The sequence below is a fragment of the Myotis myotis genome, unplaced genomic scaffold (genome assembly GCF_014108235.1).
Source record: "Myotis myotis isolate mMyoMyo1 unplaced genomic scaffold, mMyoMyo1.p scaffold_m19_p_13, whole genome shotgun sequence".
In the NCBI taxonomy this organism is placed as follows: domain Eukaryota; kingdom Metazoa; phylum Chordata; class Mammalia; order Chiroptera; family Vespertilionidae; genus Myotis; species Myotis myotis.
The window spans coordinates 17733651-17749944 of record NW_023416317.1 but is presented as its reverse complement, the minus strand read 5'-3'; the positions used below and the strand labels follow the sequence as shown (position 1 = coordinate 17749944).

At 38.4% G+C, this 16294-nt stretch overlaps 1 protein-coding gene across 4 annotated transcripts in view; it reads right to left on the bottom strand.

Moving 5' to 3' along the window:
* DCP1A (decapping mRNA 1A) overlaps nt 1–16294 on the bottom strand; it is a 50620-nt gene that overhangs the window by 9333 nt on the left and 24993 nt on the right. For all 4 annotated transcript variants that reach the window (XM_036331902.1, XM_036331899.1, XM_036331900.1 and 1 more), the window contains 3 exons: nt 15007–15073; nt 8756–8894; nt 4302–4415 (listed from right to left, as the gene is read on the bottom strand). In XM_036331902.1, the coding sequence (XP_036187795.1) occupies nt 4302–4415; nt 8756–8894; nt 15007–15073 (320 nt within the window). The remainder of the gene's footprint in view (nt 1–4301; nt 4416–8755; nt 8895–15006; nt 15074–16294) is intronic.

The following is a 16294-nucleotide window of genomic DNA, read 5'->3' as shown; positions in this document are numbered from 1 at the left end:
ATATATTTTATTGATTTTTTTACAAAGAGGAAGGGAGTGGGATAGAGAGTTAGAAACATTGATGAGAGAGAAACATCAATCAGCTGCCTCTTGCACACCCCCTACTGGGGGATGTGCCTGCAACCAAGGTACATGCCCTTGACCAGAATTGAACCTGGAACCCTTGAGTCCGCAGACCAATGCTCTATCCACTGAGCCAAACTGGTTAGGACTATTTTGACTACTCTTGATACAAAGCTAGGCATTGCACCTCGGCTGAGTCTCAAATATCAGAAAATAAATGTAACCATTAAAAAAAATAGGCCTTTCTCATTCTACTTCCAAGTCACAAAGTCTTCAAAAAAAGCCAAAGCATTTGCCTGGCCGGTGTTGCTCAGTGGATTGAGCATCGGCCCCATGCACCAAAAGGTCACCGGTTTGATTCCCAGTCAGGGCACATGCCTGGGTTTCAGGCTCCTTCCCCAATAGGGGGCATGCAGGAGGCAGCTGGTCAATATTTCTCTCTCACATCATTTTTCTCTCTCTCCCCTTTGTCAAGGAGAGACAACAGGGGAAGGAGGCCAGTGCTGAGAACAGAGGACGCAGGCAGTTTACAAGTGAAGGGAATGCCCTGGTGAGGACGTGTCAGCTGCTGGGTGAGGTGGCGGAGCAGGTCTGAGGAAGATGATGGCAGCTCCAAGTAACTGTTGTTGAGGAAGAGGCAGGAGCCTCCCCAGCTGTAAAGAACTGAAATTTCATATCAAACAATTTTATCTTAGAATATACTCAATGAAGAGAATTCTATTAATTTTTAAAAGCTAACATAATATATTTTGGGAAATTAATGTGACAAGAGGTTTGTTTAAGTGAAGGAATTCTCCAATGGCAAATAATTATTTTTCTCCTCTCTCCACCACCCTACCTATAGTCCCTAATAATCTCAATTCTACTGTTTCTATGAATTTGCCTATTCTAGATACCTTGTATAAGTGCAATCATACAATATTTGTCCTTTTAGGACTAGCTTATTTCATTTAGCATGTTTTCAGGGTTCATCCATGTTGTAGCATGTGTCAGAATTTCATTCCTTTTAAGGCTGAATAATATTGCACTGTATGCATATATCACATCTTGTTTACTCACTCATCTGATGATTGACACTTGGGTTCTTTCCACCTTTTGGCTATAGTGAATAACGCTGCTATGAACATTAGTGTAAATATATCAGTTTTAGTCATTGTTTTCAATTCTTTTGGGTATATGTCCATGAACTGAATTGCTGGATCATATTATAATTCTACACTTAACTTTTTGAGGAAGTGCCAAACTGTCTTCCACAGCTGCTGCACCACTTTATGTTTCTTCCAGCAGTGCAAGAGAGTTCTAATTTCTCCATATTCTTGCCAATCTTTGTTGGCCATTTGTTTATCTTATTAGAAGAAATGTCTATTCAAGTCCTTTGCCCATTTTTGACTTGGGTTAATTCCTTTTTATACACATTATGTTTAAAACAAAATGATCAAGATGCGTGGCAAAAAAAGTGCTGGAAAACTACATTGATTTTTATTCATTGATGCAAATTATGTAGATCTTTACCACCACATTCTGTTATATATGTATATAGATTTATATATATGGAGAGAAACCAACATTTAGATATAACTGCTTTGAAAAACATAGACCATATAAGGGCTATTTTCCAGAAATTTAAGTCTTTCCCAGGTAAGAATACTATTTTTATGTTATAAGAAAAGGAACAATAGGACATGGAGAAGCCTCCCCATGAAATACAACTTACGCTTCAAGAATGTCAGGATCTAGGCAGCAATTTTTACCTGCCTGGTGGACCATCAATCAACTTTTAAACTAAAACAACCTGTATTTACATTTGGAATGTTTCTACACTTATACTTAAAAATAACTATTTCTAATGGTTTAAAACCTACTTCATATTAAAAAATAAAACTATATAGCGAAATTTTGAACCTGGACTACAAAAAAAAACAAAGTTTCCAGATTTCTCAGTGCTGCCTCCCTATAGCTTCTGCCAGGCCAGAAACAGATTCTAACACTTGTGCGTCACTCTCTTAATCTGTAGGACACTACTATTATTGTTGCCATTTTATAGATGATGCCTAAGTACAACATAACCAGACTCTAATCTAGTTCTAACATAGTCCACATTCTTCCCATTATGCCACCACATGAGGTGTCAATTAAGCAGACTATAGGTTACCTAATCAACTGAACAGTAATATTAACCTTTGGAAAACAAAGGTGAAGCTAAACCTTGAAGAACTAAGAGGTGTCTACAGGTCAAGATGTACCAACTAATGGAATAGACAACTGGCGAATCAGTCATAGAGGCTGAACTTTGTAAGCAGAGCCTGCTTCTCCACACAAGCTCCCAACAGCTCTACAGTCTCTGCCTGAGAGGACCCCGTGACAAGAAAAACTGGCTACATTCCTCTAGAAACTGGGCTTATGTAGTCATGGACTCCTCTTCCATCGTCCACAGAAAAGGTTAAATTTTACTCTTTCCCCATGTCTGGATATGCTTCAGGTTTAGATTGAGTTTTATAACGCCTCACTTAAATCAAGTGTTAGTCTGACCATTTCCCTTGGGAGATGGAATTCAGTGAACAACAACATATATGGTACATGGCAAAATTTTAATATACTGTGTCAGGTTTTACACTGTTCCTTCCTCATCCCACAGCTCTTCGTATTTAGAGAATTTCATATATGTTTGGCTCTATTGTGTCCATGTCAGATTTCCTACCTGGTCAGTAAACTGAGCACACAAGAGGGTATGCATTACTCCTAACATAGGAATAAAAACAAAACAAAACAAAACAAAACCAACTAGAAAAATAGTCCAAAGGAATTCTAATAAGTGAATTATGAAACATATGGAATTAACACTATTAAGGCTTGAGAGCATTCTTTGCTCCTCAGCACTAGATGGCAGTGTTACCAAAGAAATGTACTATCTCTGTGTAGGGGCGGATTATGGAGTCAATCCATTCCTAAAACCACAGCATGACAGACCTGGAGAGAACTGAGACAGATTAGTGGCTGTTTAGGGTTAAGGATGAGGAGGGGGGAGGCAGGAAGGGTAAGACAGGGAAGTCCGTATGATAATAGAAGGTCAACACTAAGGATCCTTGTGGTGATGGAAGTCTTCTGTATCTTCACTGTGGTGGTGGATACACAAAGCTAGGCACCAGATAAAATTGCATGGAACTACATATGTACACACATACACACGCACAAATGAATACAAATAAAACTGAGAAAATGTGAACTAGATGGTAGATGCGTCAACATCCTAGTTGTGATATCGTGCTATATTCTGCAAGCTGTTAACAATGGGGAGTGGGGGAAGGCTACACGGGATCTTTCTATATCATTTCTTGTAACTACATGTGAATCTATAATTACTTCAAAATCAAAAGTTTAATTAAAAAACTATGGGTTTTATTTGGTATCTGTTCATTCATCAACCCATCAGTTATAAAGAAAACTAACTCAGTCAACAGATATTTACAATGCTGATGCTAATAAGAAGAGATGCTGAACTAGGCAGACCTAACTGCCTACCCCCATGGAGCTTACATTTTGGTGGGAGGAGACAATGAATATATACGAAAAACACAACCATGTTAGTCGGGTAGAAGTCTTAGGGAGAAAATAAAGCACAGGAAGGATTGTTATTTAAAATAGAGAGGTGAGAGAAGGCCTCATCTATATAGAGGATACTTGAGACCTGAAGGAAAAAAGGGAGCAAGCCATACACAGAAGGCAAGTACTCCAGGCCAGGGAACAACAAGTGCAAAGGCCAGTCTGAGGAGGGAGCAAGTCTGGCACATTTGTGGAAAGGCAGAAGAGCCAGCAAGGCTGGGGTCAAGTGAGCAAGCAGAGATACAAGATGAAACCAGGGTGTGGGACCAGATCAAGTAGAGCCTTGTGGGCCACTGCCACGACCTTGGCTTTGAGTGAGATGGATGCCACTGGAGTTTTAAGCAGAGGAGTGCCATGATCTAACTTGTTTTGCCAGGATTGTGCTGGCAGCTGGGTTAAGAATAGGTAAGGGAGTGACAAGGGCAAAAGCTGGAAACCAGACAGAAAGTACTATAAAATCCAGATAAAGGACAGTTACATGGATGAGGGGAAATGACGTGAGTGAATATCACTATGCACTGCCTATACGTGCCTTGAAGATAAATAACATATCAAACTTGTACTACATTAAAATCCTTACAAAATGCTACTCTGTGTTTTGTTATCTTGGACAAAGCTGGAGCTTTAGCTGTACACACCTTATCTTGTAACCCGGATGGCGTCTCTTCTAGAGTCTCGGTGCTTCCCAGATTGGAGAGCTGAGTGCTTGGCTGTAGCCCAGGACTGGAGATATTTGAGTCGCCCATTTGATTCTTAAATTAAAAGGAAAAGTATATCATGTGAAAAAGTTTGCTATTATTTGGCTCACACAATAGCAATTGAGGTTATCAGAAGTGCTATTTTAGAAAACAAGCAAAAAAACCCCCAAAACAACCAAAAAACCAAACAAATGTTTTGCTTTGGATTCTTATGTAACTTATACGATAAAATTTCTAGCAAGTTGAGCACTTCATTTTAGACAATAAGGTTAGCAACAATTATTATTTTTATAACCCTTTTAAGGAAAAACCAATGGCATTATTTCATCACATACTATTTTCCATTAAAAAACATTTCCTCCAATTTTACTGAGGAATAATTGACATACATCATTGTGTAAGTTTAAGGCATACAACATGATGGCTTGATTTACACATAATGTGAAGTGATTACCATAACAGATTTAGCTAACACCCATCTTCTCATATAGGTACAATAGAAAGAAAAGAAAAGGTCTTTTTTGCTTCATTTTTAATATGTGGTAAAATTAACCTTCTTGGGGTATGTAGTTCTGAGTATCGATCACTATCATCAGGATATAAAATAGCTCTCTCACCTCAAAAAAATGCCCGTGTACTGTCTCATTGTAGGCATGCCCTTCCTGCATTCTTAGAAACTAGTGATCTGTTCTCCATCTAGTTTCGTCTTTCTGATAATGACGGAATACTGGCTTCTTTCTTTTAGTACAACGCCTCTGAAGATTCATTCAAGCTGCTGTGCATATTAATGATCACTCCTTTCCATTGCTGAGCAGTATTCCACTGTATGTCTACACTGCAGTTTGTTTATAACTATTCACCCATAGGAGGACATGTGGGTTGTTTCCAGTTTTTGGTGCTTATGAATGCAGCTTCTATGAAACTTCACAGGTTTTGTGTGGACAAAAGCTTCATTTCTCAAGAGTAAATTAAATACACAGGAGTGGTACCTGGGTCACACAGTAAATATATCTTTCTTCTAAATTTTTAGTTTTATGTTTTACATTTAGATCTATAATCCATTTTCAGTTTATTTTTGTTATGGGTATTACATTTAGGTTAGGGCTCTTTTTTCTTTTTGCATATGGATGGCCAATTGTTTTCAATCATTTGTTGAAATCATCAAATATTCTTAAAAATTAAACTACATTTTAGGTCTCTACACATCACAATTACAGATGACAAAAGTCATAAAGTATTATAAATTCTTGTTAACTTGTATGTAACACTAAAAGTGAAAATATTTTTGTTCTGAAAGAGAATACTAAAAAAAGAGATGGAGATGGAATTACGAATTTTTGGTTATCTGATCTGCATTTGGTGAGCATTATCTAGGTCAAAATGAGCACCAAAAACAGTTCAGGACACTCAAGATAAAAAGAAAAGCCTTAAACTTCAAATTCCAGAGACAGATGAATTTTTCTTGATGCCATACTATAAATATATGTGCTTAGCATAGGAGTAGATACTCCAATGTTGAATAAATGATACGCATTTTTCTATTCAAATGCCTTAACCATTATATTATTTCAGAACACCATTTATGCAGTGTTACCCATTTAAATAGAGATGAAATTGTCTGTGAAAGCCTATGAAATATCTTCTAACATATTTCTTTGTGCAACACCACCATCAATCTGTATCACCACGCTATGAAAAATGTGTGGAATTGTACTGTATTAGATAAAACATAAACTCAAAACACTGCTCATAACAAGTTCTTAAAACAGCTGTATAAAATGTTCTGGAACATTTTTTAAATGGGGAGCTTTTTTAAAAAACAAATATATTTTTATTGACTTCAGAGAGAGGAAGGAGAGGCAGAGATAGAAACATCAATGATGAGAGAGAATCATCAACTGGCTGCCTCCTATACACCCCCTACTGGGGGTCGAGCCCACAACTTGGGCATGTGCCCCGACCAGGAATCAAACCTTGACCTCTTGATTTATAGGTCAATGCTCAACCACTGGACCACACCGGCTGAGTTAAAAATGAGAGGTTTTACATAAATATTCCAGCCTGTCATTTTCAGAGAGAAGCTGGATAATTTGGCAACAATTGCCTGGAGGTGAGCTGCAACTGACACTGTGATATAGCAACAGGCTTCCTGTGTCAGATCCACCCTGACCCGTAGCAGGCACTCCCATGGCCCACATGGTTTTAAGGACATTTGAGTCTGCAATACTTGAAACTTAACTTGAGCTACGAGATGGGCTGTATTTTAAAAGGTCTCTAGGACTTAACGTATTTTTTCCCATGTGTGCAAGATAAACAAAGGGGCCATCTGGAACCATGTGGCAGCTGAGGGGAACCCATCCAAACACTAAGATATGAATTCAGAGGTCACTGCTAACACCAATTCCATTTGGTTAGATGACAGGCCAAATACAGACAAGAAACAAAATTGTCATTTATGGAAGTTCTACCTATTTGCCGGCTGTTTTAAAAAACAGAACATATTAAAAAGTAAATATCAAAGTTTTAACTAAATACCCAAAGATTTAGTTTTGTTTTAATCTAACCATAGACAAATTTTATTTATTTCATACCATGGAAGAATTTTCTTATAACAGTAATTACTGTTCTCCCCACATTCTTAAAAGCCCTCTATAAAAACAGAGCAAGGCATCTGTGTAGATAACACAGACCTCATTAACTGCTTTTCCTATATTAATCTTCACAGATCTATAGGTTCCTCCTAATTCTCTATGAGACATTGAGGAGTTTGGTACAACTTGAAACTTCTCATGGGCTCGAATGTGTATTTCTCTACCCAGGAAGCGGGACTTCCTTTGGTGTTTGAATGTAGGTTTATTGTAGTTTATGGTGAAAACTACCTTCCAGAGCACTGTTCCTTGAACTCTAGATTCTTAAAGGGTAGTACGTGAAAAATGGTGCTATAGTCAAATCAACTTAGAAACTGGTGTTACCCCTTTATTTACTGCAGGGACCTCTCAGAGTCTTGAGCACTTAGCGCCCTATAAAGATGTGTGTGTGTTTTTTTTTTAATATATATTTTATTGATTTTTTACAGAGAGGAAGGGAGAGGGATAGAGAGCTAGAAACAACGATGAGAGAGAAACATCGATCAGCTGCCTCCTGCACTCCCCACTGGGGATGTGCCCGCAACCAAGGTACATGCCCTTGACCGGAATCGAACCTGGGACCCTTCAGTCCACAGGCCAATGCTCTATCCACTGAGCCAAACCGGCTAGGACCTAATGATGTTTTTAACTCACGGGACCAACTGGAACCTCTTCTCAAGGAATGCCTGTTAAAACGTAGAGGCCAGTGTTAGAGTAGAACTGGGAAATACAGTTTTAGAGAGTGCTTTTTACACTTTGTTCCCTGATCTTTTGGTGAGGATTAAACAAGAAATGAGAAAAAGAACTTAACTCAATGTTAGTAGAATAAGGTGACAATTATAATTCTGCTGAAACAAAGTGGAAGCCTTTAGTATCACTCCAATAAAGTGTGGGGCTTTTAAATGTTGATGTCAAGTGAAATGCCAAGAAAGTTCCAAAGCTACAAGGTCTGATGACCATGGAGGAAATGTCTACTGCTTGCTACACCATGGATAGCTCATAAATATGTACTGAATAAACTAACGAATGCCTACAGCTTCTACTTCATTCAACTTTGGGGAGAAAATGTTATCAGTTAACTTTTAAACTAAAATACAAAACAGAAAGAAAAAAAATAAATTCTATGCCGAAACCGGATTGGCTCAGTGGATAGAGCGTCAGCCTGCGGACTGAGAGGTCCCGGGTTCGATTCCGGTCAGGGGCATGTACCTGGGTTGCGGGCACAGGATGTGCAGGAGGCAGCTGATTGATGTTTCTCTCTCATCGATGTTTCTAGCTCTCTCTGTCTCTCTCCCTTCCTCTCTGTGAAAGATCAATAAAATATATTAAAATAAATAAATAAATAAATAAATTCTAGAAAAACCTCTCATTTGGGTAAAATTCCAAATGATGCTTAATGAAGGCCGTGCACTTACTACCAATAACAGACTGTAAATAAACGTAAATTCCTAAGACCTAGCAGAGACTGCAGAGGTGAAGACAAGGCATGAAGCTTTCCCAGACTACCTGGTGCAGCTAACTTCTGCATTCCACAACCACTTTCTCCCATAGTAGTTTTACAGGAATAGAGGGAAAAAATTTCTCAACTTTCATGCCAAGTCAAAGACTGTAAGGTAAGCAAATTTATTATCTCTTAGGCTTAAAACTAAAAGACAAGTTTTCTTTTTGAATTAATTATTTCTGCTGGCCCTGGAGGTGACTTCCCCAGTCCATGATTCCCCTGCAAGTCTCGTCCCCTTTGGTCCTCCCAGGGGCATGCAGCCTCACCCTCTCATACTCATCCTTGGCTCGGCTGAGCATCTCCAGGATGTCGATGGGCCTGTGCTCACTGCAACCGTTGGCCTGGCTGGGACTCTGCTTATCCCGTGCAGCTTGCTGGGAGCGCCGTGTCTCCTCTTCTACCACCCTAGAAGACGAGAACCAGGTTTTAGCAACAACACCTGTTAAAACACAATCTGACCCAAGAACTCTTCTGGTGTTCATTTTCCAGGAATACAGGAAAAATGTCATGATCACAATGTCCTCACAATACAAAACACAGAGGCTTGGCTACCTCACCCTGGAATATATGACTGACCAATTCATCATTTTATTTATGGTACAGCATTGCCAACCAATATATTTCACTGTGAGAAGGACTGAAATACAGAATTCCATACCAGAGTTGTTAGAAATAGGTACATTAAAATTCTATGCAGAGCATTTGAGATCTTGCTCCCTGGCATATACTGTCTGTCTGGTTCAAATAAACTCTTATACATATTCTCCACAAGTTTGGATATTTCTTACATCAACTCAGATTAACAGGAGGAAATCAGATTTAATGCATATGCATGGGGAATTCACATAAGCATGACAAATTCTAAAGATAGTAGGCAAAATGGGTATACATGTCATTTGAGCTAAGAAGAAGGAGGTAAGGGTCTGGGACTTCAAAGGAAAGTAAGGCAATTCACAGGGAAATCAAAGAGTTAATGTTTAGTAAACAAATATTACTGTGCCCTCTAGAGACAATGGGTCCCAAGAAGGACTTCGATCAAATGGGCCTTGCTAGGTAGGTTTCCTCCCTGTCTGCCCCAACCAGTTCATATACCGTGGTTATCTATGGTGACAGTTCTTTCCGAACAGGCCTTCTATCTTAAATTCTTTTAGTCAATTTGTGGGAAGGCCAAAGCTTCTTTCTGAGTCTACTGTTCCTTAAAACAGTTATCGTGCCAAAGTAATACATTTTACAGTGGCAAATTTTGCTTCCCTATTTGCACAAAATTTTTAACTCCAAAACATGAAAGTATGAGGTTGTGTGGGAGGAACTTTCCTCTACCCTCAAGATTCTTTGGCTCTAATAATAAAAAAGACACGAGATAGAATAACAACAGAAAATCAGCAAACTTAATTACACACATTATGTATAGGAACCCTGCACACATGAGAAAATCAGAGATCCTACATACACGAGAGGTTCAAGGATAGAAAGTTAAAATTAAACATATATAGCATTCGGAGCTAAGGATGAGGCAAGGTGCCCTGGAACTTCTAAGGGTCACTGCAAGACAGTAAAAAGAGCAAATGTTTAGTAATTAGAAGTTTACCCTGCCCTATGGGCAAAAAAAGCTCTACTAAATTATCTCTCTCTTTTTTAAAGTATCTTAAAATCAGTCAACTAAATGGTAAAGTAATTTGAAAATGGACAATGCTACCAAAACAAAGGAAGTCTGCACAGCTGAACAACTCACGGTGGAAAGTTTGTAATGACACCAGGCTGGCAGGAGAAAGATGAGTTTCTTGAAAATAAAGGTCTTGGTGAATCTTCAAAAGCAAATGATAGCACTACAAGCAAACATAAGGTTTCCCCTTTTCTCTCCTTAAAAATCACTAAGTGGGTAACTGAGGTGAGGTGATTGAGGCATGCTCTTTATTTTGGTTGGTGCTGCTTACGCTAATTCTGTACTTGAAAATACATAAAGCTAGAAACTGGGAGTCAAGAATGTCACTTATAGGGTTGTGGTCTTTATATCCATCTGTGGGGTTTCATTTCTTAGGAATATCCTCTCCCCGCTCCCCCCACATAAAGGTCTGAAGCAATTATAGCAAAATGCCAGGAACTGAAAGATACGTAAGTGAGCACAAGGATTTTTTTATTGTTTCTTATATTTTTCTTCAAGCTTGGAATAATAATAATAATAAATTTCAACAAGGCAACCAATCTTTTTTTTGTTCCTTTTAAGGTTTACTCAGGTTCATTCCCAACTGTAATGAATAGGCCTACCTGCCAAGGGATATTATGGGCACAGTCACAACTTGATAACTGTATTACCTGAGAATTTTTCAGACAGTGATGACAGGCAATAAAACAATTCAGTAGCAAAAGGCTTTTTGATGGACTAAGAGGAATAGGACAAGAATAGGCCACTGTGTCAGTTCCCTACTTTAAAACAATCCATCAGGAACTCCAGTGTGAGATGGTTCTTTTTTTTTTTCCTGGAAAACATTGGGTTAAACAATATTAAACAGTTTTTGTTTTTTTTTAAATAGCAGAATCATTCTGAGTTTTTAATATGCTAAAATGTGTTATTATTCTCTAAGAAGGGTGGGCTTATACATTTTTCAAATGTATTTGACCACAGAATCGTCTCCTGAGGCAGGATTCCTATTTAAAGAAGGGTGGTTTAAGGTGATAATGTCATTAATAGGGTTATTATTTCTAAAACAAAGGTAGAACCATGGACTTTATGGTAGACTGAAAAAAGACTGGCAGGTGATATGAGGATCAGACCAATTAGAATATGATATCCATATTGGTAATCATCTCTTGGCAAAGAAATACTGTACTGTCGTAACTGTGAGGCCAGTAGCAAAAGACTGGAGAGGTATACATTGATTATTTCTTGATGGTGGATTACAAGCAATTTCACTTTGCTTGTACTTTTCTTCATTTTCGATAATTTACAGGCACTCCTTTAATATTCAGTAAAAAGATTATTTTATCCTCAATTATAGGCCACCCCCAGCCTGAATCTACCTTCACCAAGGACTCTGGTTATACAGTCTGTTTCTACCCCCCCCCCCCCCCCCCTGCTGCCTGGCTTGCCCATGCTTGAATTCACCTCTCCCCTGACCTGGACTGGATCTGTGCTTTTGGTTCAAAAGAAGACATTTCTAACAACACACTGGCCACCTTGGTTACAATGCTCACCACCGCTGAAAGCAGAGCTGCTGGATGGTATGGAAGGGACCCTCAAATGAGGCTTAGACTCTAAGGTCTTTTCCATTCTAACTCTGTGAAGAAGGACTTTGCTTCTCTCCTTTCCTCACAAATTCTCAACTGTGCCCCTAAGAGTATCTGTAAGATCAGAAATAAAGCTGGCTTCCCTGAGTTCTCCAAATTTCATAGTCTACGTAGGCAAGCTCTAAACAGCTTTATTATTAAGTAGTGTCTGGGAGGCTGGATTTCCTCTTCAGGAGGATCAATGTTTTTCAAGTTTAGCGGATTTTTAACTTTGCCACGGACCAAAGAGAATTTCCAAATTTAGATATAGTACAGGTCTAGAAATTTGCCACTCTCCCTAAACAGCTTCTCAGTTTTTATAAAGAACTTTAAGAATAAATCAATTCTTTACTTGGAGAATTTTTACTCTAGTGCAGCTATCAAAACAGTGATAGGAAGATCTAAATTTGACAGAACGGACACTGACAGGCATATTTATTTAGACACATAATATGCCAAGAAGAATTTTACCTGAATTCCTGGTTAGCAGATGTGACATTTAGAAATATGTAGCAAATCGAAGTTGCACACAGGCAGTTAGAGCAAAGAAAGATAAAGTAGTCTTTTTTATCTCTGGTGTCCAGAATGCCATTTATCACAAAGTTAATGTTAACATATAAGGTATTCGCTTCAGACATAAACAGGCCAGGCTCTTGAAAACTCCCTATCAAGAGTTTCACAAGGGCATTCTCTAATCACTTTCAATACCTCTCCACTTCAAGTAAAACAAGCTGAGTTAAGCAAATGTCTCTTTTTGGAGGCATTCTAGTGAAAGAACCTTGACTGCTCTTCTTTTCCGTCTCTGCTTCCTGTTTCTACTTCGTTTTATTTTTAGATTCAATACAATTATTTCCAGATAGGCCTTTAGCTTCATTTACTACCTGAAGTTTTACGTTAGGGGTACTACTTGACAGAGAAAAGAAAGCTCAGAAAGGTTTCCTGTGGATGGCTGTTAGAACTAAAAAAAGCTGGATTCTCTCACTCAGGTCCCAAAAGCTCTCAATCTGCAGGAGAAAGTGTATGTACAGTGTATGGACAACGTATGGGTAAGGGGGCACGGATTCCCTGCACAGCTGACATCTGCGTACAGCTTTGACTCCCCCCAAAACTTTACTAACAGCCTACTGTCGACTGGGAGCTTGATGGGTAACATAAATAGTTGATTAACATATAAAAGAAAATGTTACTTTAAAAGATCGTAAGGAAGAGAAAATACACTTATAGTACTGTATTTATTGAAAAAAATACAAGACTAAGTGGACCCACAGAATTCAATTCTGTGTAGTTCAAGGTCAACTGTAGTAATATATTCCAAAGTTTAGATATTTAAAATTTATTCTGGATTTCAGGATAACAAAAAAAAAAAAAAAAAAAAAAAAAAATCAACAAATCTGTGTCTTCTAAGTAAACAGAAGCTGCCTTTGCTGTTACTTTCAAAACTACAGCCAAAACCGGTTTGGCTCAGTGGATAGAGTGTCAGCCTGCAGACTGAAAGGTCCCAGGTTCGATTCCGGTCAAGGGCATGTACCTGGGTTGCGGGCACATCCCCAGTAGGAGATGTGCAGGAGGCAGCTGATCGATGTTTCTAACTCTCTATCTCTCTCCCTCTCTGTAAAAAATCAATAAAATATATTTTTTAAAAAAAACACTACAAAAAATGTCATCAAATAAATGGCTTTGCATTATCTTTTTAAGATAAAATACGCTCTAAAGAAAGTGTGCTTCTAGAGAGCCAACACGTGTTCAAATATGAGTGACACAGGTTTATATGGAACAATCCTCAGGGGGCACACACCATTAGACATGGCCTGCCCTGTGGCTACAGCCAATGCCGCCAAAGCACAGCTGATTAACATCCAACTGGGACTCCTTAGCCTTGGGTGCTTCTTTTAAAATGCAAACATACCTGGAAGTGAGGTTTTTGAGTTAATTATTTACATTTTTATAAGAATTAGTTTTAAAATAAGATTATTTTCAACAATCAAGACTGCTTTCTTCTAAACACGTTGATAACAAGAGAATCTTGATTTGACACATGGGGAAGAGAGGTCAACATTTCTGAGAAGGAACACTGAAAAGGAACCAGAAGTGCCCCAGAATAAGTGTGCCCACTGTGCATTTTGCCCAGAGCTCTCAGGCCCCTTGAGTGCCACAGTGTCTTGGGCACCTAAACTCCAGACTGGCAGTACCAGCAATACAGATAACCCATGCAGGGTGGCTTCTGCTGGCTACTTTGAGAAAGGACATTGAACCACCCTTTAGAATAGTAATTCAATGAAAATGGTTTTCCAAATTCCAAATTTTGTTCTTACAAAAAAAAAATCTCTTGGAACACAATACAGTAATGGACTGGTGATTTAGTAACATAGAATCTGGGTCAAAAATAATTTCACTCAAAAAGGTAAACATGGATGTGTGCAGGAGTTCTCCTTCGGCTACTGAACACAGTCCCACTTGTTATAGTGAAAATCTGGATAGAATCTACATTGGATATGGTGGTTAGACTGGGCACTGCACATAGATGACACCCTCAGAAGGTTCTGGTTAAATTACAATCTATATGCAGGACACTATACAGGGCTATTTAATGCTTTGAAAAAATGCTGTTGACATGAAACTAGGCCATACATACAGTATGATCCTATTTTTGTAAGAAACAATCAAGGACATCAACCTCACATATACATAAAGAAAAAGACCAAAAGGAAAGTTTTTGGAACTTTCTACATTATCTTGTACATTATCAAGTAAACTAACAGGACAACACACACTGAGTGTAGTAGTAGGATTACAAAAGACTAGAGGCCCAGTTGCATGAAATTCTTGTATGGGTAGGGTCCCTAGGCCTGGCTGACAATCAGGGCCGATCTGTGGGGCGATCGCATGGAGTGGGGAGGGCCCCCCCCCTCGCTGGCACCGCCTTGGCTGGCCTGGGGCCTGTGGGCAGCTCCTGCGTTGAGCGTCTGCCCTCTGGTGGTCAGTGCACATCATAGCAACTGGTCATTTCACAGGTCATTCCACTGTTCAGTCAATTTGCATAATGGGCTTTTATTATATAGGATTATAGTTTTCTTTAGACTTTTCTGTCTTTTCCAAATTTTTGAGAATAAACAGGAAATTAGAGGAAAATACATAATTAGAGAAAATTAGAGGGAGATTATTATACTCTAGTAACAAAGAGAAGTAGGGAGAAAAGTAATTTTTCATCTCTCATATGTCATTAATAAATAAATCTGTAGAGTAATATACTTACTCAGACATGAGTTTGGCTATGCGGTGACAGTCATTCTTGTCATAAAACCAGATACTGTATATTGACACTTGAAAAACAAAGAAAAAAAATAAGAGGAAATGAGGTTTCAACATATATGTAAGTAACACAGTATTACCATGGAATGCCACAGCATTTATCATCAGACTCTCAAATTGTTAAAGGTTCCTCTAAATGTTTAATAAAACTAGAACAGGTAAAATATTCAGATGAAAAGTGCAAAACCTGCTGAGTAGCTCAGTTGGTTTGAGTATTGTCCCAATATGCCAAGGTTTCAGGTTTGATCCCTGGTCAGGGCACATACAAGAAGCAACCAATAAATGCAAAAATAAATGGAACAACAAATTGATGTTCCTCTCTCTCTCTCTCTCTCTCTCTCTCTCTCTCTCTCTCTCTCTCCCCCCACCCTTCCTCTCTCTCTAAAATTAATCAAGAAAAAAACCCTGCAAAAATAGTTGGCTTTAGATATTATCAGATCTCACTGCGCCTAAAATGCCATTAATTGTAAGATGAACTATTATTTTATGTATTATCAAGAAAAAAGTGACAAAGAATCAATATTGACAAGATGTATTACAAATAAAAAAAGGTCTTAATTATTGAAAACCAAATTTACCAGCTAATTGAACACTAAAACCTTTGTCTTTGCAACTGAAAATATAGAATACATGTCACAGCAAAAACAAAGCTTTAAAAACAAATACCAGATCCATCCAATGATCAACTCTGTCCATCACACTTTTTTCCCCATCTTTTTTATCCCAGTATGATCAGCACTAAGAAAGCCAACAAAAAATATTTGATGAGAAACCAGGATATAGATTCCTTTATTGGGAGTGAATCCAAGGAGTATTCAAATTGTTACATAATTTGAATTATCTGTTGCATCTGAATATGACTAAATTTTTTACTTTTCATTATTAAAAAAAATATTTGATGAATAAATAGATAAATGAACTTTAATATAACAATATTTAAATAAAACTATTTTATGTACTTTTTGGATAAGGCAGAATAGAAATGCTGTATACAACAAAATTAAAATATGGGTAGGTATGGTTTATTGCAACCATGTGCACCCACTATGACACAGATTGTCCCAGGATGCACTTGCCTTTCATACTTTCAACCACTCCCTGGCACAGAGATAGAAACATCAATCACTCCCTGGAGGGGGAGGGAGAGAGATGAGGGAGAGGGAGAGGGAGAGGGAGAGGGAGAGGGAGAGGGAGAGGGAGAGGGAGAGGGAGAGAGAAACATCAACGATGAG